The sequence below is a fragment of the Hemibagrus wyckioides genome, linkage group LG16 (genome assembly GCF_019097595.1).
Source record: "Hemibagrus wyckioides isolate EC202008001 linkage group LG16, SWU_Hwy_1.0, whole genome shotgun sequence".
Lineage (NCBI taxonomy): Eukaryota > Metazoa > Chordata > Actinopteri > Siluriformes > Bagridae > Hemibagrus > Hemibagrus wyckioides.
The window spans coordinates 14,432,291-14,446,908 of NC_080725.1; the positions used below are offsets into that span (position 1 = coordinate 14,432,291).

The window sequence follows — 14,618 nt, forward strand, 5'->3', positions numbered from 1 at the left end:
TGTGGAAAGCTATTGAGAACTGCGAGTGGCACAGCTGCATTAATCCTACACATCTCTCTGACCACAGCCTGGGTTTTGTGCATGTTTGCCATTTTAGTTAGATTGGGATCTTTGTAAACAGTGCTACAGTGGACTATACCTGTTCTGTTTTATGGATTAAAATGTGGGTGTATCTGAGCAAGCTGCTTGCTGCAGTGAGACTGTGCCAGGTCATTTTGGTTGCCATGGAGATGCAGTCCAGAGCTCTTAAAGAAACATGAACACATGTTTCTGGAAATGTTGATGTTTTTATTTTTATTTTATTTTTTGGGGATAAAATGTATTTATTTAGTATTAATAAATTATAAAATAAATAAATTATTATTTATATTATTTTTAATATTATTAATTAAAACATGTTTGTTATTAATATGTAGAAAAACTTCTGCTTTTTATTTTGGTAAAATATATTTATGCTTTTGTGAAGTAGAAATATCACTTTAGTTTCTTGGTAGAAATGCTACATTATGGACAGCTCAGTATTTTATTATTCAGTTTCTTTTTTGACAACTTTTACTTTTATTTGTTTATTTTTGACTGCCACTCATATTTGCTACCCCTACAACCACAAATAAAAAATTAACTGGTGAATATTTTCCCGAGACCTAAGCTTATTCAGAATACACATTACTGCCTGGAATAGAGTGTGAAAACACACACACACACACACACGCACACACCCCACCCCACACACACACAATCAAGGTCATTTTCTCTTCTTCTGAAAGCTCTTTTTAGCTCATTTCATCTTTCTGCATATAGGAGAAAAACATTTCATTTAGAATTGAATGGAGAAAGGATCTGTCCATTTACTAATGCTGTTGTTATCCTGGTGCTGTCCAGGGTCCTGCATGGTCAATACTCTCTTGTTTTGTTTCTAGAGGTAGCATGATGTCCAAACAGTTGAGAGTTACAGTATAACAGAGTTTATACTTCATTTAACAATTCATTTAACTAGCCATGACATGACCAAGGGTGTGACATGGGGTGCGAACTGTCTGTGTTAAAAACGGAACAGAAAACAGACAACACGGTAGCTGTGGGCTTCCTAGATGTCCTGGGTTGACACAAAGAAAGAATAGAAGAACTCAATAATAAATATCAGTACTTTTATAACAAATTGTGAGGGTTGTTTAGTGATTTTTAACACTAACTCATTTGAATAAAATATGAACCTGCTGTCTGTACTTCACAGACCCTTGCAGTTCTCCAGACCCCACAGAGAACTACTGAATTAATGCATTTAATAAACCTGTATTGTTAAAAAACTATAAGGATTTATACCAAAATGTAGTGCAATATGTAATATTTGTTTAAATGCACAATACCTCTGCATTAGTACCATGTTCCTAGTTGATAATAATAATTTCATTTAAAATTAGTAAACAAAGGAAGTATTCGCACAGGCCATTTAGACTCAATTAATTAATGGCAGGAATATTAACACATTATTTGTAAATATTTAAATGTTTAACTATATTCTGAAATGTAACATTTTATTCCTATTTGCATTATAAGTTGTACAGAATGTATTAGCTTATAGTGCATGCTCTGTTTAGTTTTATTTTTAAAAGTTTTATTATTTATAACATACACATACTGTATTATTGTACAGTTTTAGTGTATAAAATTGTTTTATGTATCTGAATATTATTTTGTTGTTTCGAATTCACACAAATATAAAGTCAGCTTGAAATGACAGTAATAGTGTCCTAAAAAAGTGTACAAAGTCAAACAGAGGGACAGTATATGCACTATACATTATGAAAAATAAGGAATAGCGTCACAGGAAGTTAACTGTCTGACCAAAACATACACAACCTGGTGAGAAAAGCTGCAGCCTTTTGTCTCATTCAACTGCAATATGAAAAGCTATATGGAAGATAGGGAGTGGCCTCTGCAGAGAAGCCTTTTGTTTTCAATTCATCTGATAAATTCTGCACATATATCTGTCCACTTATCAAATTGCAAAATCCTGCCATAGAATAAGTCAGCCTGGCTGTATTTCATGGTAGCATACATGCTTGTTTAGTCAGTTTGAATGTTTGTATTTGTATTGAACACACATTTGATAACAGGCCTCTAAATTGTTTAAAACAATCTTGTAACTGATTCCTTCTCTGTGAAATTGTTTTATCTCCGCGAAGCTTCTCACCAAACACCTCCTCCACCTACAGATTATCAGACATGTAATGTTTTTCTTGCACTCTCTTTCTATTTTTTTCATATGCACATCCCTCATCTCAACATGAGGTGGATGTGCTTCCATGGCAACAGACTAGTCTCATGGCAGACTGGTCCATTTTCTCGACAAGGAGGGGGGAATCAGTTCCACTGGGAGTTCGATGTGCTGCTGATTGTGTTATAGCCCATATCCTCCCTCTTTCTCCATTCTCCCACCCTCCCTTGCCCTTTGTCTATTTACGCGCATGCGTACTACGTCTTCAGCTCTCATGCGCCCTCTTGTGTTTGAAATTATAAATCGTTCTCTTATTAAGCTTTTTATTTAGCATGTTTTGTTGGTTTTGTTTCTTGTTCCTGATCATGTGTGATCTGCAAGATGCAACACTGTTGCTGTAACAATGCCTGACCAAAACTTCTTTTCTGTTCTTTTTTACATGGTTTTCATCCACAATTTCCTGTGTTTCTCCAAATAAGGTAAGCGTTCATATTTTTTATAATGCAACCCACCATAAAATAAAAGAAAATGTCCCCAAATAACCTGAATCTACATTGAAAGAATGGAAATATATAGCATGTACAAAAAGTAAACATATACATTTCTATTACAGCATTAAACCTACAATTTATTTACACAATTTTGCACTGCAAACAGTATTCTTTCCATCAATACTAGATGCAAAACATAACTGATGGCATTACAATTAAAAGGCATTACACTGTAATAGTAAAACTGTATTATAGGTTTCACTTACTACACTAATGAATAAAAAGAATATTTAGTATAATATTTATGATTATTTCATTAAGTAAAAGTAAAAGATGCCTTGCAATCATTCAAATATATATATAAAAGACACCTAATCAAGGTAAGTCATCACCACATGTAAGCAAATTATTGATAAGAACTGGCAATACAAATTCAGCTAACTTCTCACATTTCTACATCTTATATCTAATCATATACATTACTGTCGTATATTACGCTCACCTTTTTCATTTGTCTTTTTGATATAAGTGTAACTGATTTATTAAATTAGATCTCAGACTCGGATCTGAGATCAGCCATTTAATATGTCATTAAATAAAGCTGTTTAAATATGCCACTTACAATAATTTAACTCTCATATTTAATATATTTTATAAATATCAGGTGTTCAAAAGTTGACTGGCTGTGCAATTCATTTTCTCATGTCTCATGTTTTGGTGAATTACAATTGTTTTGTGGTTTATTTTACAAGCAGTAAATGATAGAATTTTAAGTATGACTTAACTATGGATTGTTGAAGACATACCGAGGGAACAGTGCAAGAAATAAAGAATGAAAGAAAGAGAGAGAGAGAGAGAGAGAGAGAGAGAAAACAAAACCACATCGCATGCAGTATTGCAAGTAGCAATTCATCATTTGACAATTTCACTATTGTCTTCAATTAATTAATCATGCCTTAGTTAAAGACAAAGATGTCTTCCTGTCTCTTGTAAGCATTTCTATTTTGTTGCTTACAAAATTTCTATTTTGAAATGCTTACAAGTGGACGTAGATGAAAGTCTGTAAACAAACAAACAAACAAACAAACAAACACACACACACACACACACTCAAACGCACACAGGTTTATCAAACAGAGTGCTTCTGCCCGACTTGACCGTCTGTGTGGCGCTGTCCAGCTTTGTAGTGCTGAAATGCAGCAGTGCGCCTGATTCGCCCCTCTCTTTCTTTTGTGTCTCATGGTTGCTTCCTTTGTTGCTAGGAAGATCAGAGAGACAAATTACCACCAGAATTAAGCCTCGTCTATTTAGTTTATTATTGATAAAGATACGTTTTGAGTTTTTTTGTTTTATTTGATTTTGTTTTTATTTTATGGTACACTTCGTTTTATGCCGTGTATAATCCTCGTCAGATGGCCGATTTCTATATCTCATCTACAGACACATACAATCGTGTGTTCTAGCATGCAGTTGCTGCATTTTCTCTTTGCCACCACATGACGGCAGATATAGCCCAGGTAGTCCAGAGTCATTCGGAAATGCGAATTGAATTACATCATTAAGGCGTTTTTTAGGAAATGAGTAAATGAATAAGCAAATAAACAACACACTTTTAAATAATAATACTAACAAATCTGATACTACTCCTATTATAACCACTACTAGCAGTAATAATAATAAATATTATTATTATGTTGGTTATTTATGGGGTGTAATAATACAAAGACGAGAAAGCAGTGTTTAATAATAATAATAATAATAATAATAATAATAATAAAACAATTATTATTATTATTATTATTATTATTATTATTATTATTTTATTTTTTATTTTTTAAACTGGAGCCGTTGTGCAAATTGGATTTTATCTATCTATCTATCTATCTATCTATCTATCTATCTATCTATCTATCTATCTATCTATCTATCTATCTATCTATCTATTAAAACGTCCCTCTGATTCCCAGATCTCACATTTCTCGGTGTCTGTACAAAAAGAGTTGTGCTCCTTTAACACACGAACAGAATCTGACTGGTTGTCGCTGATGTTGTTTGCACCAATGAAGTGCAGAGCTGCACAAAGAGATCTACTCCCTCCCTGGTATATGCGCTGTTACACTCTGCTCAGTGCTAAGGGAAAGCCTGAGCTAGTGCGTTTCCAACAAAAGAAGCTATTCCTTTGCACTGGAACATGTATGCAAGATACGACTTGGGTTTTTGTCTTTACAATAAACGCTATGTAAAGTTAGGACAGACTGGATAATCGTTTTGCGCTGTTCGAGGCACGATGGGAATGATGTCATTTTTCAGGAGGAAGATATACTGCTGTTATTTCATTCTTGTGTGGAATATAATAGAGGCGCATGTCCGTTATGTCATCCCAGAGGAGCTGAGGGGGGGATCGGTGGTTGGAAATATCGCTAAGGACCTTGGATTGGATTTATCCGAGGTCGCAGACCGTAAACTGCGAATAGCCTCCGAGTCGGGTAAGCAGTACTTCAGTGTGGCCGCGGAGAGCGGCGAGCTTATTGTGAATGAAAGAATTGATAGAGAGAGCCTTTGTGGACAAACAGTGCCGTGTTTACTGCCTCTGGAAGCAGTCGTAGAAAATCCTCTGCAGTTACATCGCGTAGAGATTGAAATACAAGACATTAATGACAACACTCCAAATTTTCATTCTAATCAGCGCATTTTAAATATTCCTGAGTCTATAAACCCTGGTGCAAAATTTCTCCTTGAGAGCGCAGACGACCCTGACGTCGGATCAAATTCTTTACAGTCTTATACTCTGGGAAGCAATAAATATTTTGTATTAAATGTAAAAACACAAGATGGGATAAAAATTCCGGAGTTAGTGCTTGACAAACCGCTCGATCGAGAAAAGCAAGCTACTCATAGACTGATACTGACAGCGGTAGACGGCGGAAAACCAGGGAGATCTGGCACTTGTGAAGTCAATGTCATAGTACTTGATATTAATGACAACGCGCCGCAGTTTGAGAAATCTTTTTATGAAGCAAACGTCGCTGAAAACGAACTCGCTGGAAATGAAATTATCAAGGTTAGCGGTGTTGATTTAGATGAGGGAGCAAATGGAGAAATCGAGTATGCTTTTGCGGACAAAACACCTGACGCAATAAAGGCAATGTTTGATATTAACCCGACTACTGGTGTGATTAGTGTAAAAGGGAAACTCGATTTTGAACAAGCAAGTTTATACAAATTCGACCTGATGGCCAAAGACAGAGGAAACCCGCAGATGGAAGGGCACTGTAGTGTAAAAATAATGATCAGCGACATTAATGATAACGCTCCAGAAATAGTCATTACATCTCTATCCAGTCCAGTGCCAGAAAATTCCCCGAATAACACCGTCATTGCGCTAATTAGCACTAAAGATGCAGATTCCGGGGAAAACGGAAAAGTAAATCTGACCGTGGCGTCCGGTTCACCATTTAAACTGAACCCTTCTTTATCTAATCGCTACACACTGGTTACAAACGGTCCACTAGATCGAGAGAAATGTCGGGAGTACGAGATCAAATTACATGCAGTTGATTCAGGTTTGCCAGCTCTGCATGCAGAAAAAATTGTAAAGATTAGTATTTCTGATGTCAATGATAATCCTCCCGTTTTCTTCCAAAAGTCATATACAGTTTACACAAGAGAAAACACTGCACATGGGTCAATACTGTGTTCTGTATCAGCACATGACCCAGATCTTGACCAAAATGCCAAAATATCCTACTCCATTTTGGACTCTAAAGTTCAAGATGTATTTGTCTCGTCGTACACCTATATCAATTCAGACAACGGAAGCATTTATGCTATGCACTCGTTTGATTATGAAAAGATGAAAGTGTTTCAGATCCAAGTCCAAGCAAAAGATCACGGCTCCCCGTCTCTGAGCAGCAACGCCACAGTTCATGTTTTCATTGTGGACCAGAATGACAACGCCCCCGCTGTCATTTACCCCTCAGCACTCATGGGTTCTGTTTCTCATCAGAGGATGCCCCGCTCTGCTAAAGCAGGACACCTCGTTACTAAAGTCACAGCAGTGGACGCTGACTCGGGCCATAATGCCTGGATTTCCTATCGGCTAGCTGAGGCCACAGACGCGTCTCTTTTCACTGTTACTTTACATACAGGAGAGGTGAGGACAAAGCGCTCTGTTTCAGAGCAGGACGACTCCTCTCAGAGACTACTCATAGAGATAAAGGACAATGGAGAACCGGTGCAGTCCACCACAGTCACTGTGGATATACTGATAGAGGATGGCTTTCATGAACCAATCTCAGACTTTAGACACAAACACACAGAACCTGATAAGAAAAGTAGCAAAATCACCTTATATCTCATCATTTCTCTTGCCTCCATCTCCTTGTTGTGTTTGGTGACATTTTTGGTCTTGTTGATAAAATGCACTCGAAGCAGTAGAGGCAGCTCAAGTTGCTGTATGAGACGGAGCGATTGTGAATATAAAAACCCAAACAGAAACCTGCAGATCCAGCTCAACACTGACGGACCCATTAAATACGTGGAGGTGCTGGGAGGAGACATGATGTCTCAGAGTCAGTCGTTCGGCTCCTATCTCTCTCCAATGTCCGAATTCAGTGATTTCACCCTCGTTAAACCCAGCAGCACCACAGACTTTACAAACACTCTAAGCGTGCTTGATGCGTCATTACCGGACAGCACATGGACGTTTGAGAGTCAGCAGGTGAGCAGTGATTTTTGCATATTTTTATGTTGTGAATTATATTGTTTTAAATTTTACTATGACTGAAATTCTTGAACCTTATTATGGCCTGGTTTGTTGGTTCACTTCGAACTGACAATGCACCTGATTATTTGTACACCAAAATGATGCAGATTCAAAGGTTACAGAATATTGTTCTTTACATAAATATTTGATGGTTATGTGCATAGATAAATAAATAAATAAATAAATAAATAAATAAATAAATAAATAAATAAACATCAGTATCTACATTTCCTTTAGCTTGTGAAGTAAAATCCTGCTCCATCCTCTAACTTTTGAGGACATTGTTTATTCTGGCTGCTGTTTCTTTAAAATATTGCACTCTCAACTAACACAGACTACTGGAGCGCTGTCCACCAATCCAGTGCTGAAGCACACAAAGAGATCTACTCCCTCCCCTTGGAGCTCTGCTGAGCACAATGCTTAGACCTACACACAAGGAGATGAATTCACTGCCTTGTACGAAGCAATCTGGTAACGCTATTGACGTTAAAATCTAAATTTGCGTTTAACCGTTTACTTGGTTTAAATAAAATGCGCTCCAGGACACCGAGACACTCGAGAGTCAGCCATTTTTGGAAATGAGGAGTCATAAAGAAAGACGGGTTGTATTTTTTCGGGCGCTGTGGCTGCTCTCTGTCGTTATTTTGTGGAATGAAACAGACGCGCAGCTCCGCTACACCATTGCAGAAGAGCTGAAGGACGGCTCCTGTGTGGGAAATATAGCAAAGGATCTGGGTATGTCCGCATCTGAGATTTCAGAGAGAAAATTGCGGATAGCTTCTGAATCCGGTAAGCAGTATTTCAGTTTGAATTTAGGAAACGGCGAGCTGATTGTGAAAGAGGTAATAGACAGGGAGAGTCTATGCGGACAAAGCAGCAGTTGTGTGCTACCGCTGCAAATCATAATCGAGGATCCGCTGCAGTTTTACCGTGTGGACGTCGAAATACAGGATATCAATGACAACTCTCCACGTTTTCACACAAACACAAACACCATAGACGTACCAGAGTCGACACCAACAGGAGCTAAATTTCGTTTAGAGCCTGCGCAAGACCCGGATGTTGGATCAAACTTGGTACGGACGTATGCGCTAAATAAAAACGAACACTTTGTACTTAACATTAAGAATAACAAAGATGGAACAAAAATCCCAGAGCTTGTGTTGCAGAAAGCGGTTGACAGAGAAAAACAGGCGGTTCATCAGCTGATTGTGACAGCTATCGATGGGGGCAATCCGGTTAGATCAGGGAGTGCTGAAATTACAGTGAAGATACTAGATATCAACGACAACTCTCCTGTATTTGATCATGATTTATATGAGATAAAAGTAATGGAGAACTGCGCTCCTGGTACTCTGATATTAACTGTTAAAGCAAATGATTCAGATGAAGGAATGAACAGTGAAATTGAGTACTCGTTTGGGGCACACACTTCAGAAGCCATTTATAATTTTTTCATGATCAACTCGGCGACAGGAGAATTATCCGTTTTAAAAAATCTGGATTATGAAAGCAGTACGTCATACGAATTTGATATACGAGCTAGGGACAAAGGGACGCCTGTGATGGAGGGACACTGTAGAGTTCAGATTACAATCCTAGATGTTAATGATAATGCTCCAGAAATTATCATCGCCTCCTTACCTAAACCTGTGAGAGAGGACGCGTCTTCTGGCACCATGGTGTCGCTGATAAACGTGAAAGATTTGGATTCGGGTGATAACGGAAACGTAACTTTAACCATGGCCGGTAATCACGCTTTTAAATTAAAACCAACGTTTTCCAATCATTACGCGCTTGTTACGGATGCAAAGCTAGATCGAGAGAAGTTTCCAGAGTATAATATTAAACTTGTAGCCTCTGACTGTGGATCCCCACCCTTGTTAACAAGCAAAATTGTCAAAATTATGATATTAGATGCAAACGACAACGCGCCTGTTTTTTCTATGCCAGTTTACGCCGTTTATATTAAAGAAAACACCGCACCGGGATCAATTTTATCAACTGTATCTGCCTCGGATTTAGACACAGGAGAAAATGCTAAGATATCCTATTCAGTTGTTGATTCAAAAAATCAGAGCGTGCCTGTCTCGTCTTATTTTTACATCAATGCAGACAACGGAAGCATTTTTAGCATGCACTCGTTTGATTATGAAAAAATGAAAGTGTTTCAGCTCCAAGTCCAAGCAAAAGATCACGGCTCTCCGTCTCTGAGCAGCAACGCCACAGTTCATGTTTTTATTGTGGACCAGAACGACAACGCCCCCGCTGTCATTTACCCCTCCGCATTCATGGGCTCTGCCTCTCATCAGAGGATGCCCCGCTCTGCTAAAGCAGGACACCTCGTTACTAAAGTCACAGCAGTGGACGCTGACTCGGGCCATAACGCCTGGATTTCCTATCGGCTAGCTGGGGCCACGGACGCGTCTCTGTTCACTGTTACTTTACATACAGGAGAGGTGAGGACTAAGCGCTCTGTTTCAGAGCAGGACGACTCCTCTCAGAGACTACTCATAGAGATAAAGGACAATGGAGAACCGGTGCAGTCCACCACAGTCACTGTGGATATACTGATAGAGGACGGCTTTCATGAACCAATCTCAGACTTTCGACACAAACACATAGAACCCGATAAGAAAAGTAGCAAAATCACCTTATATCTCATCATTTCTCTTGCCTCCATCTCCTTGTTGTGTTTGGTGACATTTTTGGTCTTGTTGATAAAATGCGCTCGAAGCAGTAGAGGCAGCTCGAGTTGCTGTATGAGACAGAGCGATTGTGAATATAAAAACCCAAACAGAAACCTGCAGATCCAGCTCAACACTGACGGACCTATTAAATATGTGGAGGTGCTGGGAGGAGACATGATGTCTCAGAGTCAGTCGTTCGGCTCCTATCTCTCTCCGATGTCCGAATTCAGTGATTTCACCCTCATTAAGCCCAGCAGCACCACAGACTTTACAAACACTCTAAGCGTGCTCGATGCGTCATTACCGGACAGCACGTGGACGTTTGAGAGTCAGCAGGTGAGCAGTTATATTTATAAATGTGGGTATTTGGTACGCTTTTTTACCCACTGCAAAGTTGTTATATATGAGAGTTGTGGTCTTATTTGAGGAGAGGTAATGTTATGAAAAAGCCTGCATTGTTTAATCTGTATTTCGGTACTATATTTTGTGCAGATGGTTCTTGGTTATAAACATATTCATTTAAGTTGTTCGCGTTTTTAGTTGAAGACAATCAACAGTCTAACAGTCATAAGTATGCTTCTTGTCAACTGATGGACTTTTTTTCCAAAGTCAGATGGTAATGATGGCAGGTACGCGGGTGAAAAAAATTCTAAAAGTTGTAAAAAACAAACAGATATCATTACATTATGTTACATTCTATATGAAAAAAATTAAAATGAATTGTTGGTGCGTATAAAACATACTATTAACGCACGTCTGTATTATGTGTGCCGTATGCGTGCCGTGAGCGTGCTGTGTGTGTGTGTGTGTGTGTGTTGCAGTAAGTATCCCACGTGGAGGTACTAATTTAGTAAGTCATGTGTCGCTTTCCAAACCTGGGGTGCTGAAAACTGCTATCGAAGTCGAAGGCACGTGAATGTTCTTTTCTCTTACTATTTGGTGTGCATTTTATATTTTAAAAATCCTCATCTCTCTCTTTTTTTTTACAGTGAAAACATTCCAAGCTCAAAAATTTTAAACCTCGCTGATTACTTAGTGGGTTGTGTTTTTAAACGACTCCTTACACTGCCTCCTCTGAATGTATTTAAATATCATAGACCTTTGAGTTACACTGTCTCTTTAAACCAGAGCATCCTATTCGTCCCAATCCATTGGTGCGTCCCACACCAATAGCAAGCTGAACTATACAAAGAGATCTACTCCCTCCTCTTTCTATTGTGTCACTGCTCTCACAAGAGGAGCTTCACCCGGGAGTGAGGTATATGCGGAAATTTAGTCTCTTACCCTCTCAGCAGAAAAAAAACCCCGGATGTTTCATTTTGCAATGCGCTTCAAACTAATTTCTAACACTTTAACCCGATGTTCTTTCAAATAGACAAATTGAGGATAAATATGCGCAGAAAATGTTGGATTGCCAGGCTGCTCTGTGTATTTGTTGTGTGGAATATTACCGAAGCGCAGATTCGCTACACAATACCAGAGGAGCAAAACGAGGGCACAGTGGTTGGAAATATCGCCAAAGACCTGGATTTAAAATTATCTGACGTATTTGAAAGGAAATTGCGGATTGCTGTCGAGTCTGGTAAGCAGTATTTCGGCGTGGATCCAACAAAGGGTGAACTGGTTGTGAAGGAGAGAATTGACAGGGAGAATTTATGCCCTCAAAGTGTTACGTGCATTCTTCCTTTAGAGGCTATTACCGAAAATCCCTTGCAATTGCATCGTTTTGAAATAGAAATTCAGGACATTAATGACAATTCTCCAGTTTTCCAAAATAAAGAAAATAGTTTAAATATATATGAATCAGTCGCGTCGGGTGCAAGATTTCGTTTAGAATCAGCCCAGGATCCTGACGTGGGATCAAATTCTCTGCGTACTTACACACTGAGTAAAAACGAACATTTTGCATTAGATGTGAAAATAGCTAAAGACGGATCTCGTGTGCCAGAGCTTGTTTTAGAGAAATCTTTGGACAGAGAAAAACAGTCGATAGTCAGTCTCACGCTTACTGCTTTAGATGGCGGAAAACCTGCAAGATCTGGCACATCAAAAATCTTCGTTCGTGTACTTGACACAAATGATAACGCTCCAGTTTTTGAAAAAGCTCAATATGACGAGCAAATCTCAGAAAACACGGCCCCAGAAGTGGTTGTGCTTACTGTAAGAGCTATAGATCTAGATGAAGGCGCAAACAAAGAATTGAGCTATTCGTTTGTTCCTCACACCCCGGAAACGCTAAGCAATTTGTTTTCTATTGATCCACTTACTGGTGAGATTAAGGTAAAAAATAAAATAGATTACGAGACCGACAGGTCCTTTGATTTTGATATTGTAGCTAGAGACAAAGGCAGTCCCCCTATGGAGGGTGTGTGTAGTGTACATCTGGACATATTAGATGTCAACGATAACGCACCAGAGATAATATTAAAATCTTTACCGAGTCCAGTCCGGGAAGACGCTCCGAGTGGCACAGTAGTCGCTTTAATAAGTGCCAAAGACTTAGACAAGGGTGATAATGGTCAGGTTACATTAACTTTATTACCTGGAACGCCATTTTCTTTAAAAACATCTTTATCTAATCATTACACTTTAATCACAGATCAGAAACTGGACAGAGAAGCGCACTCTGCATATACTGTCGTGATTGTAGCTGCTGATTCAGGGTCACCACAGCTCACGTCTAAGCAAGAAATACTCGTAAATATCTTAGACGTAAACGATAACGCACCTGTTTTTACTCAGCCATCATATGTTGTCCACGTTAAAGAAAACAGCGCTGCTGGATCAATTTTGTGCTCGGTGTCGGCTTCAGATCCAGATCAGGGAGAAAATGCAAAACTTTCTTATTCTATTTTAGACTCCAGAGTACTCAGCACGCCGCTGTCATCTTATATCTATATTAATTCAGATAACGGGAGCATTTTTAGCATGCATTCATTTGATCACGAAAAAATGAAAGTGTTTCAGATCCAAGTGCAAGCGAAAGATCATGGCTCTCCGTCTCTGAGCAGCAACGCTACGGTTCATGTTTTTATTGTGGACCAGAACGACAACGCCCCCGCTGTCATTTACCCCTCCGCACTCATGGGCTCTGTTTCTCATCAGAGGATGCCCCGCTCTGCTAAAGCAGGACACCTCGTTACTAAAGTCACAGCAGTGGACGCTGACTCAGGCCATAACGCCTGGATTTCCTATCGGCTAGCTGAGGCTGCGGACGCATCTCTGTTCACTGTTACTTTACATACAGGAGAGGTGAGGACTAAGCGCTCTGTTTCAGAGCAGGACGATTCCTCTCAGAGACTGCTCATAGAGATAAAGGACAATGGAGAACCGGTGCAGTCCACCACAGTCACTGTGGATATACTGATAGAGGACGGCTTTCATGAACCAGTCTCAGACTTTCGACACAAACACACAGAACCCGACAAGAAAAGTAGCAAAATCACCTTATATCTCATCATTTCCCTTGCATCCGTCTGCTTGTTGTGTTTGGTGACATTTTTGGTCTTGTTGATAAAATGCGCTCGAAGCAGTAAAGGCAGCTCGAGTTGCTGTATGAGACGGAGCGATTGTGAATATAAAAACCCAAACAGAAACCTGCAGATCCAGCTCAACACTGACGGACCCATTAAATACGTGGAGGTGCTGGGAGGAGACATGATGTCTCAGAGTCAGTCGTTCGGCTCCTATCTCTCTCCAATGTCCGAATTCAGTGATTTCACCCTCGTTAAACCCAGCAGCACCACAGACTTCACAAACACTCTAAGCGTGCTCGATGCGTCATTACCGGACAGCACGTGGACGTTTGAGAGTCAGCAGGTGAGACTGCGATGTATTGAATCTATTAAATTCCACACTTTCTCGTTATTTTTCTGTATCATTCCGAATAATAGCTATGCATAATGATGTACAATATAATATAGGCTATAAATCGTCCTCTCTTGTTATGGCGCATGTGGCGCATAGATTTTGTGTACAATATATGATAATCATTGTCTTTATAACAAAATATGGCGACTGTACAACAGCAAATCTGTGTCATTTTCGATTTTGCACGCTTTGAAGGTTTTATGTGTATTTGGGATCCATTTTCATCAGTATTAATCGTTCTCTTTATAAGTGTAAACTTAACGAAATCTCACTCATTATGATCTACAAATGTTTCCCCTAAATAATGTCTATAGGAATGGAAGTATTGTGTGTATGGTAGTGATTGTGTTTTAGAGACTCATCTTAGCTTAACACGTTGTAATTTCTTATTTTTTCATAAAGACGTGTTCAGAGATGGCCTGGGATTTTCGCGCTTTTTGGAGTCGCCTGACAATTGATAATATGTTCAATTTATATTAGTTATTACTTACTGCAACACACAAGGCCGACTCATATCAGTGAACCAACTGCATTTTTGTCCGCTATGAATTTAATTTAAACTTAATCACGTGCCTAAAAAATAG

General features: G+C 39.1%; 1 protein-coding gene across 44 annotated transcripts in view; it reads left to right on the top strand.

The window, feature by feature from the left end:
• LOC131366964 (protocadherin alpha-C2-like) overlaps nucleotides 1-14,618 on the top strand; it is a 239,726-nt gene that overhangs the window by 202,772 nt on the left and 22,336 nt on the right. Inside the window, exon 1 of one of the 44 annotated variants that reach the window (XM_058412040.1) lies at nucleotides 4,678-7,429. The exons of 41 other annotated variants lie outside the window; for them this stretch is intronic. In XM_058412040.1, the coding sequence (XP_058268023.1) occupies nucleotides 4,997-7,429 (2,433 nt within the window). In that variant the 5' untranslated portion in view covers nucleotides 4,678-4,996. Of the gene's footprint in view, nucleotides 1-4,677; nucleotides 7,430-10,559; nucleotides 13,984-14,618 lie in introns of those variants that run through there. 2 more of the 44 variants (XM_058412031.1, XM_058412052.1) reach the window with 2 other exon arrangements.